The sequence below is a fragment of the Salvelinus sp. IW2-2015 genome, linkage group LG15, assembly GCF_002910315.2.
Source record: "Salvelinus sp. IW2-2015 linkage group LG15, ASM291031v2, whole genome shotgun sequence".
Taxonomy (NCBI): domain Eukaryota; kingdom Metazoa; phylum Chordata; class Actinopteri; order Salmoniformes; family Salmonidae; genus Salvelinus; species Salvelinus sp. IW2-2015.
In genome coordinates this window covers 60,688,192-60,701,438 of record NC_036855.1, presented here as the reverse complement: position 1 = coordinate 60,701,438, position 13,247 = coordinate 60,688,192, and the positions used below count along the sequence as shown (strand labels likewise).

At 42.2% G+C, this 13,247-nt stretch overlaps 1 protein-coding gene across 1 annotated transcript in view; it reads left to right on the top strand.

Annotated features, from left to right (window-relative positions):
- LOC111974441 (cingulin-like protein 1) overlaps window positions 1-2,718 on the top strand; it is a gene marked incomplete at its 5' end in the record, with an annotated part of 26,764 nt that extends 24,046 nt beyond the window's left edge. Inside the window, 7 exon segments of the mRNA XM_070447392.1 lie at window positions 104-187; window positions 447-571; window positions 953-1,067; window positions 1,375-1,440; window positions 1,442-1,501; window positions 1,503-1,540; window positions 1,946-2,718. Coding sequence (XP_070303493.1) covers window positions 104-187; window positions 447-571; window positions 953-1,067; window positions 1,375-1,440; window positions 1,442-1,501; window positions 1,503-1,540; window positions 1,946-2,084 — 627 coding nt within the window.
- Window positions 2,719-13,247: the final 10,529 nt, after the last annotated feature.

Below are 13,247 nucleotides of genomic sequence, written 5' to 3'. Positions count from 1 at the left end.
AGGAAGGGTTCTTCCTACCGACACACAAGCAGCCTCTCATAATAATTGTGTTCTCAGAGTGTGTAACCATTGCGATGACAGTCCTCTCCGCTCTGGTTGACAGGTAGAGCAGATGAGGAATGAACTCCTGCAGGAGAGGGCTGACAGACAGGACCTGGAGTGTGACAAGATGACCTTGGAGAGACAGGTACACACTGCCCTGTTCTGCCCACTCCTTCCTCCCTTCCTGTCTGGGGGGAAACAACAGCAGTCTATCTGTGAAAAGTCCATTAGGCTCATACCAAAACATGCACTCATCTAATCCATCTCTGTCTTTTATCTTTCCTTCTCTGTCTCCATCTCTATAGTCTCCTGCTCTGAAAATGGTCTTGTTGATCAAAACATTAGCTAAATGAAGTAGAATTAAGATTGTGTATCAAAGTTGTTTCTCACACTGTTTCTAACAGAACAAGGACCTGAAGAGCAGAATAGCCCATCTGGAGGGCTCCCAGAAGTCTAACAAGGAGGGCCTGGTGAGCCAGCTGGACAGCCGGATCCAGGAGCTGGAGGAGAGGCTGGAGGGAGAGGAGCGGTACGGTTAGGGTTGGGGTTGGTTTGGGTTCCTAGCGAGAGATGGGGTTGGGGTAGAGATGGGATCCTAGGGAGAGGTGGGGTTGGGGTAGGGGTTGGAGGGAGAAGAGAGGTCCTGATATAGGGACCAGTGCTGCCTACAGACTCATTACAGAAGCTGTCTGGCTCTCATAGTAAGTAGGTCACATTGCACTTAACCTTGGTTCATTGGGTTGGTTAGTTTAGTTTTACATTCTTAGGTCATACTGTGTACTATGTGTAGATGTATGCAGTATGTGGCATATGGCAAATTACCTTGTGGTTTCCAGAGCGTTCTATGTACTGCTACAGTMTGTGACATGTAGCAGATSGGTAGTCTTACCCATGATGCTGTGTTTTCTAGGGACCGTGCCAACCTGCAGCTGGTGAACCGGAGGCTGGAGAGGAAGGTGAAGGAGATGATGATGCAAGTTGACGAAGAGCACCACTCACTGCAGGATCAGAAGGACCAGGTCAGGATGCAACATGCACATATATACACACACACACACACACACACACACACACACACACACACACACACACACACAACACCACACACACACACACACACAACACACACACAACACACACACACACACACAAGCACCACACACACACAGTCGATGTTAACAGCACACACACACACACACACCACACACACACACACACACCACACACACCACACACACACACACACACAACCACCACACACAACACACAAACACCACACAACACACACACAACACAGCTGTTTAACCTCTCTGTGTTCCTCTTGCAGCTAACCTGCGTCGAAGGCCCTGAAGAGGGCAGATGGACGAGGCGGAGGAGAGATTGACCGGCTGGGAAACACCGAGCAAGAAGGAAGCTGCAGAGAGACCTGGATGAAACAAGCAGGGAGGCCAACGAGCAAAGCTCAGAGCCAGCTCAAATCCCTGCGCAGCGAGATGAGGTAAAAATGCTAAATACACAAGGCTAAACAGAGACGCTAAAGAACATGCCATTCGGCTTTTATCTTGTCACCTAGATTACATCTGTTAAATGCAAGCCTCTACCAGCGATGAAAGCTAAACAGCATGCCACCAAGAGATTCCAAGTGTAAAGCACAGCTATGAATTTCACAGGGCCACCGCACATTAATGAAACCCACTGTAAACATCTGAACCATATTCCCTACCACTGCTCTAGGTTAATTACTCACACCTTCCTAAGCAATCGTAGTCGAACACACACATATTAAATGCAATGTGTGATAGAGCTTTCTAAGCCCACTTTCTCTCAAACGCTAACTCTTTCATACGGTAAACTACCTTACCCAGCCCTCCACCAGAATAACACAGGTTTCCCCTCCCTGAAGGCGTAAGACCAACTCTGCTCCTCTGGACGACGATGATGAGGATGACATTAGCACGGACGGAGAGACCTACTTCCGCTCTTCATCTAGCTATAAACGCTCCTCTAGCCAAGACAACATCATATCAACATTCTCTTTGTGAACCAACACAATGAAGAGAATGTTATTAAAACTACAGAAGGACCAAGTGGACTGACTCCTATTCAGAGAGACCACTTTCAGGTCACGATGTGCTTTTGGAAAACTGGTCAAATAGYATAGTGATGTGTGTTTGCTCTTCCTTTCACAGTACATAGATTGACAGGGAATGGTTAGATAATAGTTATTGATTAATTACAATGTCTTGTAAATTATTGATTATCATTTAGCAATAGTTGAATTATCAGCACAATTTCTAAGTTCTTAGTTAATCATTGCACGTGTCTTCTTACATCTTATGAATGATCCAGCAATGAGATGTAAAGGGAATCCAATTATTCACCTTGTAATGCACTGTAAAGGACAGCATTCTGTAACCTCTTATGCCTTTTTGAAATGTATTAATCCCTCACTAGATTTTATATCCTTAATCAAATATGTTAAGCCGCTTATCAAGTCTGATAGCAACAAACGTAATTTGAAACATTCATTTTTGTATTGTGCATTAGAATATCTATTCMATTTTGTAATGAAGTCAGGCATTAAGGTCTTAAATTGATTTGAGTGAAATATTTGCTATTTATTTACTGTTGAATATATGAAGAAATGGCTGAATGAWGGGCAATATGTTTTTAGGGAAATTTGTATGAGGGATTCTTCTTTATACAGATGCTTTTTTGTATCTTAAAAGAAAAACCTGAATAAGGAATAGTAATCCATCCATGATGTTAGCGTGGTCTACAGAAAACATCTCTGTTTTATCACTTCTGTTTTCRGGTTTATGACTCCTGACTTATTGCAGTATTCAGCCCTGCCTTTATTAAAATAAGATACAGTAGAACATTTATAAAGACGGGTTAGATCACCGTTCTCAAATCAAGGTTCTACTATGTATTTTTAGTTGGGCTTTTCTACTAACTACCGGGACTGCTCTGTTACTCCTGAGATTATTGTTTAAATCGTCAATAGTCMATTTTTTTGCATTATAGTAACAAACACATTCCTTACTTTTGCTTAAAAGTGATTCATCTCTGTATTTCATAGAAATATGACTTTTACCAGAAACATGTTACAATGTGAGAAGAAGCTATTTATGTTTATGGTATATCCTCCAAGAACAAAACAGTGTTAATATTGGACATACGAGTCAATCTACTGTAAAATGAACAATATTTTTTTTGTTGAATACCTGTGTTTGTATTTGCTATGTGGATCTGTGGGAGCATATTATTATGCTATATGACCATACAGTCAGTACCTGTTATAAGCATCTGTTGTGCCTATCTATTATCTGTTGGAGGGGACTGTCCTCTGTTATGCAAGTTTATATGATGAGGGAGTTTCTACAGATGAGCTGTATTGACAATCGATCCGTTTAGCTACACTGTGATGATTTGCACTGTSTGAGGGATTATTTCTGAAGGCGTCCAAGGCTGTTGCCATATGGAATGAAGAAGAGGCCTTTGGCTGTGTGCCTCCTCCAGTCGTTTTGGAGTGGGGGGTTGAGATGAAATACTGCCGCTACCTCTCTGTGTGTACACATCTGTACTTTGCTGAGACTAAAAACCCTGCTAAAATTAAATAAAGTTATCCTTAGTTAATCTCACATGCTTATTGTCTCTGTAAATTATACTGCTGATCACATCTGTCTCTTCTAATCTATTTAGGTACACAAAATATGCAACTTTGGAGAGTGTTTAGTTGTATGAGGAAGATGAAAGGATTGACCTCAGTGGTGTGTGAATGCTTTATGATCCTCTCAGGGTGACCTCATTCATCCCACTTATTATTTTATTGTCTGGCCAAAGCAGCTGTGTCAATATCAGCCCCTCCATATTTAATATGGAGCTCAGTGGGCCAGTATTTTCCTGCTGAAGCCTATTGATCCTGTGTCCAGCACCTGACACCAAAGTACAGCAGGGCAGGTCCTCCAAGGTCTCAGGGGTAAAGGACATGATTGATCCCTTGTGTTAAAGAGATATGCACCCTCCCATCATATGTGGGAGGGTGCAAAGCAGGCTGCATTAGGAGATATGACTTCATTATTTTTAAAGGTATTTTACAGTTGACTACAGAGGAAGAAAGGGAGTAGAGACAAGGCTTTCTTATCCTCAGCAAGACTGGCAGGTCATTGTTCCCAGGTCGTGACCTGCATTTGTCACCATTCTGTGGAGAACAAACAAATTAACCTTTTAAATGCGTGGGGATCATCTCTGGCCCCTCTGTCAGCCCAAGCAGCATACACACACACTGGGAGTGCACTGCTCGGGGTGGGGCTCTTGTGAGGGCTTTAAAGAATGACTATTCTTGAAATTMTTGTCCCGTGCTTGGTTGAACTCATGCAGTAATTGGTGAAAGAGGGAAGTGGGGAGCAGAAAACTGTCATGAGGTAGTAACTTTACAATTGCAAAATATTAAGCTGTCGTGGTTGGTGGCTGTGGTGATTTTCTGTAAAGTTAAAAGTATTGGACCATGATCTCAGACACTATTTTAGCTCAAGTCTCAATTGTATAACTTTTAGAATGTTTTAGTTGAGATTGAAGAATATCTTGTTCTTTCAGATAATATTGAACAATGAAAAGAAGTGGTCCGACCAACTATTTATAACTTTCTCAAAACTGTACATGGTACTCTGCTGACCTCTAGCTGTAGAAATGCTAAAGGCACACGTTAGAAGGTACAACATCCGGGAATGTTGGCTATGTTTTTTCTGCTGTAAATTGTGTTCTCACATCCTCTTGATATTCTTCTCTAAACTGGTAAAATGCATGCTTGCCTGTTGGTGAGATGGGAAGGAAGCATGACATTGTAAAGATGAAGAGGGGCCATTATTATCCACCCATTATTTTAGAATGTTGCATTTTTCCAACTCCTGAAACAGCTTTTTCCTGCAGTTTTATCATTTTAATARTGCACATTGATTCTTTAAGAACTTTTATGCCTTAGGAGTTTAGTACAACTGCCACTGGGATGTAGTATCATAACCCAATAATTAAAGCAATTTTAGTGTCTTCTAAAGTCTAGAAACCAGGCATGCCTGCTGGCAACATATGGAATCACATAACATTACTACATATGGAATCATATASTAACCAAAACAGTGTTAAACAAATCAAAATATATTTTAGATTTTAGGTTCTTCAAAGTAGACACCCTTTGCCTTGATGACAGCTTTGCATACTCTTGGTATTCTCTCAACCAGAACAGACGCAACAATGTTATTGATAATGTATTACTGGAAACTCAAATATTGCAATATCAAGTACAGTAAATCTGATAACCTCATGCAACATCCAAGATGAGAATATATGAGAATATCCAAGATGACGTAGCAGTCAGACGTCTTTTTGTCCTCGTCCTGCCGTGTCCCGTGTATATATMTTTTATTATATTTTTTCTTCGCATATCTTTTTTATATTTTTCCTAAACCTCAACTTCAATATACTCTCCTGCAACCCGCCTCACCCAATGTGGTATGGATCTGCTATTTTCTAAAGTATTTTTCTTTACTTTCGAACCGGAATCCCCCAACAGAAGCTAGCCASCTAACTAGCTACTGGCTAGTAGTCAGCTAACCATTGCTAACGGTCATCAGCTGACCTCTAGCTCCGAAATCTCTCCCCAGTTTGCACAACGCGATTCAAACCAGAGCATACCGGACTTATTTTCTCTCCATATCCCCGAATTCCTACCGCAAGATCTGAACCTTTTCGTCTGGATCATCGCATCTAGCTAGCTGGAATCCGAGTGGCTACTCCTGGCTAACGTCTCTGTCCCGAAGCAAGCTGCTAGCTTGCTAGCCCCGCCCCGCTAGCTGTCGGAATCGCCATGTCTCCAGCCAGCTTAACTACTCACTGGACCCCTATGATCACTCGGCTACGCATGCCTCTCCCTAATGTCAATATTCCTTGTCCATTGCTGTTCTGTTTAGTGATTATTGTCTTATTTCACTGCAGAGCCTCTAGCCCTGCTCAATATGCMTTAGCTAACCCTTCAGTTCCACCTCCCACACATGCGGTGACATCACCTGGTTTAAATGATGTTTCTAGAGACAATATCWCTCTCATTGTCACTCTATGCCTAGGTTTACCTCCACTGTATTCACATCCTACCATACCTTTGTCTGTACATTATGCCTTGAATCTATTCTAACGCGCTCAGAAACCGGCTCCTTTTACTCTCTGTTCCGAAAGTACTAGACGACCAGTTCTTATAGCCTTTAGCCGTACCCTTATCCTACTCCTCCTCTGTTCCTCTGGTGATGTAGAGGTTAATCCAGGTCCAGCAGTGCTAGGCAGTGCRAGCTCCACTCCCATTCCCCAGGCACTCTCATTTGTTGACTTCTGTAACCGTAAAATCCTTGGTTTCATGCATGTTAACATTAGAAGCCTCCTCCCTAAGTTTGTTTTATTCACTGCTTTAGTACACTCTGCCAACCCGGATGTCCTAGCCGTGTCTGAATCCTGGCRTAGGAAGACCACCAAAACCCTGAAATTTCCATCCCTAACTATAACATTTTCCGTCAAGATAGAACTGCCAAAGGGGGCGGAGTGGCAATCTACTGCAGAGATAGCCTGCAGAGTTCTGTATTACTATCCAGATCTGTGCCCAAACAATTCGAGCTTCTACTTCTAAAAATCCACCTTTCCAGAAACAAGTCTCCCACGCTTAACCAGCATGGCTACCACAGCATTCTGCAGCAATACGCCATCCCATCTGGTTTGCACTTAGTGGGACTATAATTTGTTTTTCAACAGGACAATGACTCAAAACACACCCCAAAACACTCCTTGCCTGGTCCAGTCAGTGTGCCCCCTCTTAAGTTTAGTAATTAATTTAACAAAACAAAAACGWTATTTATTTTATATTATTTAAGRTGACAAATCTGAGGGGGCAAGTGCCCATGTGACCCCTTTGGGCATGACACCTCTGAAGAAGTTGCATAACAAACCTCAACTCCTTTTTCATGAGGGGAGAGAAAGAAMATTTTACACAATACATATTGAGAGACTGACACTGCTGGAAGATGAATTGTAGACAGTGTTAATGGGCAGGCATGCTGATTGATGTATGATCTCTATGGATGAAAGCGTTAATGATGAGGTAGCTAATGAATCTCAATAGGGGGCTGTGGCCCCTRGCAGATGGCTTTTATCACCCAGCCTCAATAGACCCAGAGGGAGAGAGAGGATGGCTGCCTTCCACACCCACTGGCTCCCATTCACACCCCAAAACCACCATTCMCTTCAAAGATGGCTAAATCTTAAAGATGCCTCAGWTCTTCAGGAGTCAGATTTCCCTATCTCTCTTTTGCCGTGTGAGTCAGTGTTACCCTATTAGATGAAACTGAAATATAGTAAAAACTTCCTCGTCTTCAGTCCTTTTAACATTATTTGCGTTACCAGACGCTTCAGTCTGGTTTTAGACCCCATCATAGCACTGAGACTGCACTTGTGAAGGTGGCAAATTACCTTTTAATGGCGTCAGACCGAGGCTCTGCATCTGTCCTCGTGCTCCTAGACCTCAGTGCTGCTTTTGATACCATCGATCACCACATTCTTTTGGAGAGATTGGAAACCCAAATTGGTCTAAACCAGGGGTGTCAAAGTCAAATGGACGGAGGGCCAAATAAAAAATTTAGCTACAAGCCGAAGGCCGGACTGTTCGAATGTTCATTGAAACATTTTTAAATGACGCATATAGTCTAGTGAACCTAATTGAACCTACTGAAAACCTACAAAATATATTCCAATATGATCAGATAAATAAAGCAATATTTTCTTATGGCTTCTGTCAGTAATCTTTAATTTTCAACAGAACAAAAAGACAAATTTCCTTTATATAAAAATCCTTTTTTGAACAGAGCCTGTCGAGATTTGAGGCCTCGTTTTAATTCCTCTGCCTTTTGTAGCCTTTGTTCCATGTCCATATTCTTTGTTTTTGTCCGCGTGTTTCGTTTCATAATGTCGTCTCAGATTATACTCTTTCAGTACCGCCACACTTTCTCCACACAGAAGACACACAGGTTTTCCAGCTACCTCCGTGAACATATACTCCGACTCCCACCTTGTTTGAAACCCCCGGTTCTCAGTGTCCACCTTCCGTTTTGCCATTTTTGATGGGTATCTGAAAGTTAATTTTACTGTGATGCTGACGACTGCTGTGCCAATAAATATTGAAATGAAGCAGCCTACTGCTCGGTGCGTCACCGTTGCATTGTGGGAAATGTAGTATTGGTGCGTGTAAAAGATCTGCGGGCTGCCGGCTTGCTGCGGTCTGCGGCCGGTTCTAATAATAAATCAAGATCATCCCAGGGGCCGTAAAAAACCTTCTCGCGGGCCGGATGTGGCCCGCGGGCCTTGACTCTGACATATATGTCTAAACGGACAAGTTCTGGCCTGGTTTAGATCTTATCTGTCGGAAAGATATCAGTTTGTTTCTGTGGATGGTTTGTCCTCTGACAAATCAACTGTAAATGTTGGTGTTCCTCAAGGCTCTGTTTTAGGACCACTATTGTTTTCACTATATATTTTACCTCTTGGTGATGTCATTCGAAACATAATGTTAACTTTCACTGCTATGCGGACGACACACAGCTGTACATTTTGATGAAACATGGTGAAGCCCCAAAATTGCCCTACCTGGAAGCCTGTGTTTCAGACATAAGGAAGTGGATGGTGGCAAAATTTTCTAATTTTAAACTCGGACAAAACAGAGATGCTAGTTCTAGGCCCAAAAACAAAGAGATCTTCTGTTGAATCTGACAATTAATCTTGATTTGTAAAGTCGTCTCAAATAAAACTGTGAAGGACCTCGGCGTTACTCTGGACCCTGATCTCTCTTTGAAGAACATATCAAGACTGTTTCAAGGACAGCTTTTTTCATCCACGTAACATTAAAAAATCAGAAACTTTCCATCAAAAATGACTACTGCAATGCTCTACTTTCCGGCTACCCAGATAAAGCAATAAATAAACTTCAGTTAGTGCTAAACACGGCTGCTAGAATCTTGACTAGAACCCCAAAATTTGATCATATTACTCCAGTGCTAGCCTCTCTACACTGATTTCAAGGTTTTACTTCTAACCTACAAAGCATTACATGGGCTTGCTCTTACCTATCTTTCCGATTTGGTCCTGCCATACATACCTACACGTACGCTACGGTCACAAGACGCAGGCCTCCTTATTGTCCCTAGAATTTCTAGCAAACAGGTGGAGGCAGGTCTCTCTCCTATAGATCTGCATTTTTATGGAATGGTCTGCTTATCCATGTGAGAGACGCAGACTCGGTCTCAACCTTTAAGTCTTTATTGAAGACTCATCTCTTCAGTAGGTCCTATGATTGAGTGTAGTCTGGCCCAGGAGTGTGAAGGTGAACGGAAAGGCCTGGAGCAACGAACTGCCCTTGCTGTCTCTGCCTGGCCGGTTCCCCTCTCTCCACTGGGATTCTCTGACCCTATTACAGGGGCTGAGTCACTGGCTTACTGGTGCTCCTCCATGCCATCCCTAGGAGAGGTACGTCACTTGAGTGGGTTGAGTCACTAACGTGATCTTCCTGTCCGGGTTGGCCGCCCCCTTGGGTTGTGCCGTGGGGGAGATCTTTTGTGGCTATACTCGGCCTTGTCTCAGGATGGTAAGTTGGTGGTTGGAGATATCCCTCTAGTGATGTGGGGGCTGTGCTTTGGCAAAGTGGGTGAGGTTATATCCTGCCTGTTTGGTCCTGTCCGGGGGTATCGTCGAGCGGGGCCATAGTGTCTCCCAACCCCTCCTGTCTCAGCCTCCAGTATTTATGCTGCAATAGTTAAGTGTCGTGGGGCTAGGGTCAGTCTGTTATATCTGGAGTATTTCCTCTGTCTTATCTGGTGTCCTGTGTGAATTTAAGTATGCTCTCTCTAATTCTCTCTCTCTTATTCTCTCTTTTTCTCTCTCTTTTCTTTCTTTCTTCTTTTTCTTTCTTTCTTTCTTTCTTTTCTTTCTTTCTTCTCTTCTCGGAGGACCTGAGCCCTAGGACCATGCATCAGGACTACCTGGCCTGATGACTACTTGCTGTCCCCAGTTCACCTGGTCGTGCTGCTGCTCCAGTTTCAACTGTTCTGCCTGCTGCTATGGAACCCTGACCTGTTCACCGACGTGCTACCTGTCCCAGACCTGCTGTTTTCAACTATCTAAAGACACACAGAGCGGTAGAGATACTCTGAATGATCGGCTATGAAAAGCCAACTGACATTTATTTCTGAGGTGCTGACCTGTTGCACCCTCTACAACCACTGTGATTATTATTATTTGACCCTGCTGGTCATCTATGAACATTTGAGCATCTTGGCCATGTTCTGTTATAATCTCCACCCAGCACAGCCAGAAGAGGACTGGCCACCCCTCATAGCCTGGTTCCTCTCTAGGTTTCTTCCTAGGTTCTGGCCTTTCTAGGGAGTTTTTCCTAGCCACCGTGCTTCTACACCTGCATTGCTTGCTGTTTGGGGTTTTAGGCTGTGTTTCTGTACAGCACTTTGTGACATCAGCTGATGTAAGAAGGGCTTTATAAATTCATTTGATTGATTTTAGTTTGCACCTCATCATCACTGAGTCACTCTGAACTCTATAAAGACTGCTTATTTCAGACATATTTTCAATACATTTTTTCAATAATCTTCAAAAAATAAAAATGCTTCCCACACAAATTGGGAAAAAATAACTTGTTCCCAAAAATTTGAAAAGTGTTACGTGCATATGTATTCACCCTCTTTGCTATGAAGCCCCTAATAAGATCTGGTGCAACCAATTGCCTTCAGAAGTCACATAATTAGTTAAATAAAGTCACCTGCGTGCAATCTAAGTGTCATATGATCTGTCACATGATCTCAGTATATTAAACACCTGTTCTGAAAGGCCCCAGAGTCTGCAACACCACTAAGCAAGGGGTACCACCAAGAAGACCAAGGAGCTCTCCAAACAAGTCAGGGACAAAGCTGTGAGAAGTACAGATCCGAAACTTTGAACATTCCACGGAGCACCGTTAAATCCATTATTAAAAAATTGAAAGAATATGGCACCACAACAAACCTGCCAAGAGAGGGCTGCCCACCAAAACTCACAGACCAGGCAAGGAGGGAACTAATCAGAGAGGCAACAAAGAGACCAAAGATAACCCTGAAGGAGCTGTAAAGCTCCACAGCGGAGATGGGAGTATCTGTCCTAGACCACTTTAAGCCGTACACTCCACAGAGCTGGGCTTTACGGAAGAGTGGCCAAAAAAAAAGCCATTGCTTATTAAAGAAAAAATAAGCAAACACATTTGGTGTTCGCCAAAGGCATGTGGGAGACTCCCCAAACATATGAAAGAAGGTACTCTGGTCAGATGAGACTAAAATTTAGCTTTTTGGCCATCAAGGAAAACGCTATGTCTGGCGCAAACCCAACACCTTTCATCACCCCGAGAACACCATCCCCACAGTGAAGCATGGTGGTGGCAGCATCATGCTGTGGATATGTTTTTCATTGGCAGGGACTGGGAAACTGGTCAGAAATGAAGGAATGATGGATGGTGCTAAATACAGGGAAATTCTTGACGGAAACTTGTTTCAGTCTTCCAGAGATTTGAGATTGGGACGGAGGTTCACCTTCCAGCTGTACAATGACCCTAAGCATACTACTAAAGCAACACTCAAGTGGTTTAAGGGGAACCATCTAAATGTCTTGGAATGGCCTAGTCAAAGCCCAGACATCAATCCAATTGAGAATCTGTGGTATGACTTAAAGATTGCTGTACACCAGCGGAACCTATCCAACTTCAAGGAGCTGGAGCAGTTTTGCCTTGAAGATTGGGTGGCTCTACAAGGTGGCTCTACAAAGTATTGACTTTGAGGGGTGAATACTTATGCACACTTAAGTTTTCAGTTTTTTTGTCTTATTTCTTGTTTGTTTCACATAAAAAATATTTTGTATCTTCAAAGTGGTAGGCATGTGTGTGTAAATCAAATGATACAAACCCCCCAAAAATCTATTTTAATTCCAGGTTGTAAGTCAACAAAATATGAAAAATGCCAAGGGGTGAATACTTTCGCAAGCCACTATATAGCCTTGTTATTGTTATTCTAATTGTGGTCCTTTTTATTATTACTTTTTATTTTAGTCTACTTGGTAAATATTTTCTTAACTCTTCATGCCTCAGTATTGTTATTCTAATTGTGTTACTTTTTATTATTACTTTGTATTTTAGTCTACTTGGTAAGTATTTTCTTAACTCTTCTTGAACTGCACTGTTGGTTAAGGGCTTGTAAGTTAGCACTTCACGGTAAAGTCCACACTTSTATTCGGCGTATGCGACAAATAAAGTTTGATTTGATTTGAATCAAGTGCCTCCCAGAAGCAAGACACTAAGATTACAATCAACACACCTTACCTGACATATMGTACTCATGGGATAGTGAAATATGACATCTGAGTTTGATACATGACTGTGTTACTTTAAGAAGTGATCTGTATAGCATGAGAGGGTGGCCATACTAGGCGGCTGGTTGATTGATTGCAGAAGTAAACAAAACCATTTGTTTGTTGTGTGTTTAATGGTTAACCTAAATACGTGGAAATAACACTCATACTATTCAGAGAATTTACTTACTTTACATATTGGCGCATCTTTGTTGAAACATATGATATATTTCAGTTGAACTTTTCTATGCCTCCACTCATTGCCTATGTATAACATGACCTGTTACGCAATTGGTTTTACTATGAGACCAAAGAAAATACCCTGAACATTAGTTTAGTTTCTATGTGTCTGTTTCTGCTGAGGGAGGACATAGAGTTGTGACCATATCAATGCCAGGAATGTGATCCCCCATTGTGACATAGAGAAATGTGTTAACTACTTTATGCATTTTTCTCAAGGAAGGTACAGTAGTATATTTCTCTGTATTTTCACATTCACTGCCAACTCTGGAAGGATCAGCAACCCCCCTTTGTCAAAACCTCCTCCCATAATGATCAAATATCAACTATCACATTTTAAATGAGCAGCCTACCATATCATCAACACATTTCACCCCAAGCCTTAAAACACTATCGAAACCTGAATATAAGCAAACAGATACCTRTCCAAACAACCTTACTGTAGTTCAACTCACACATGATTACCCACAAACCATTCAATGTCTATACTGCAGACA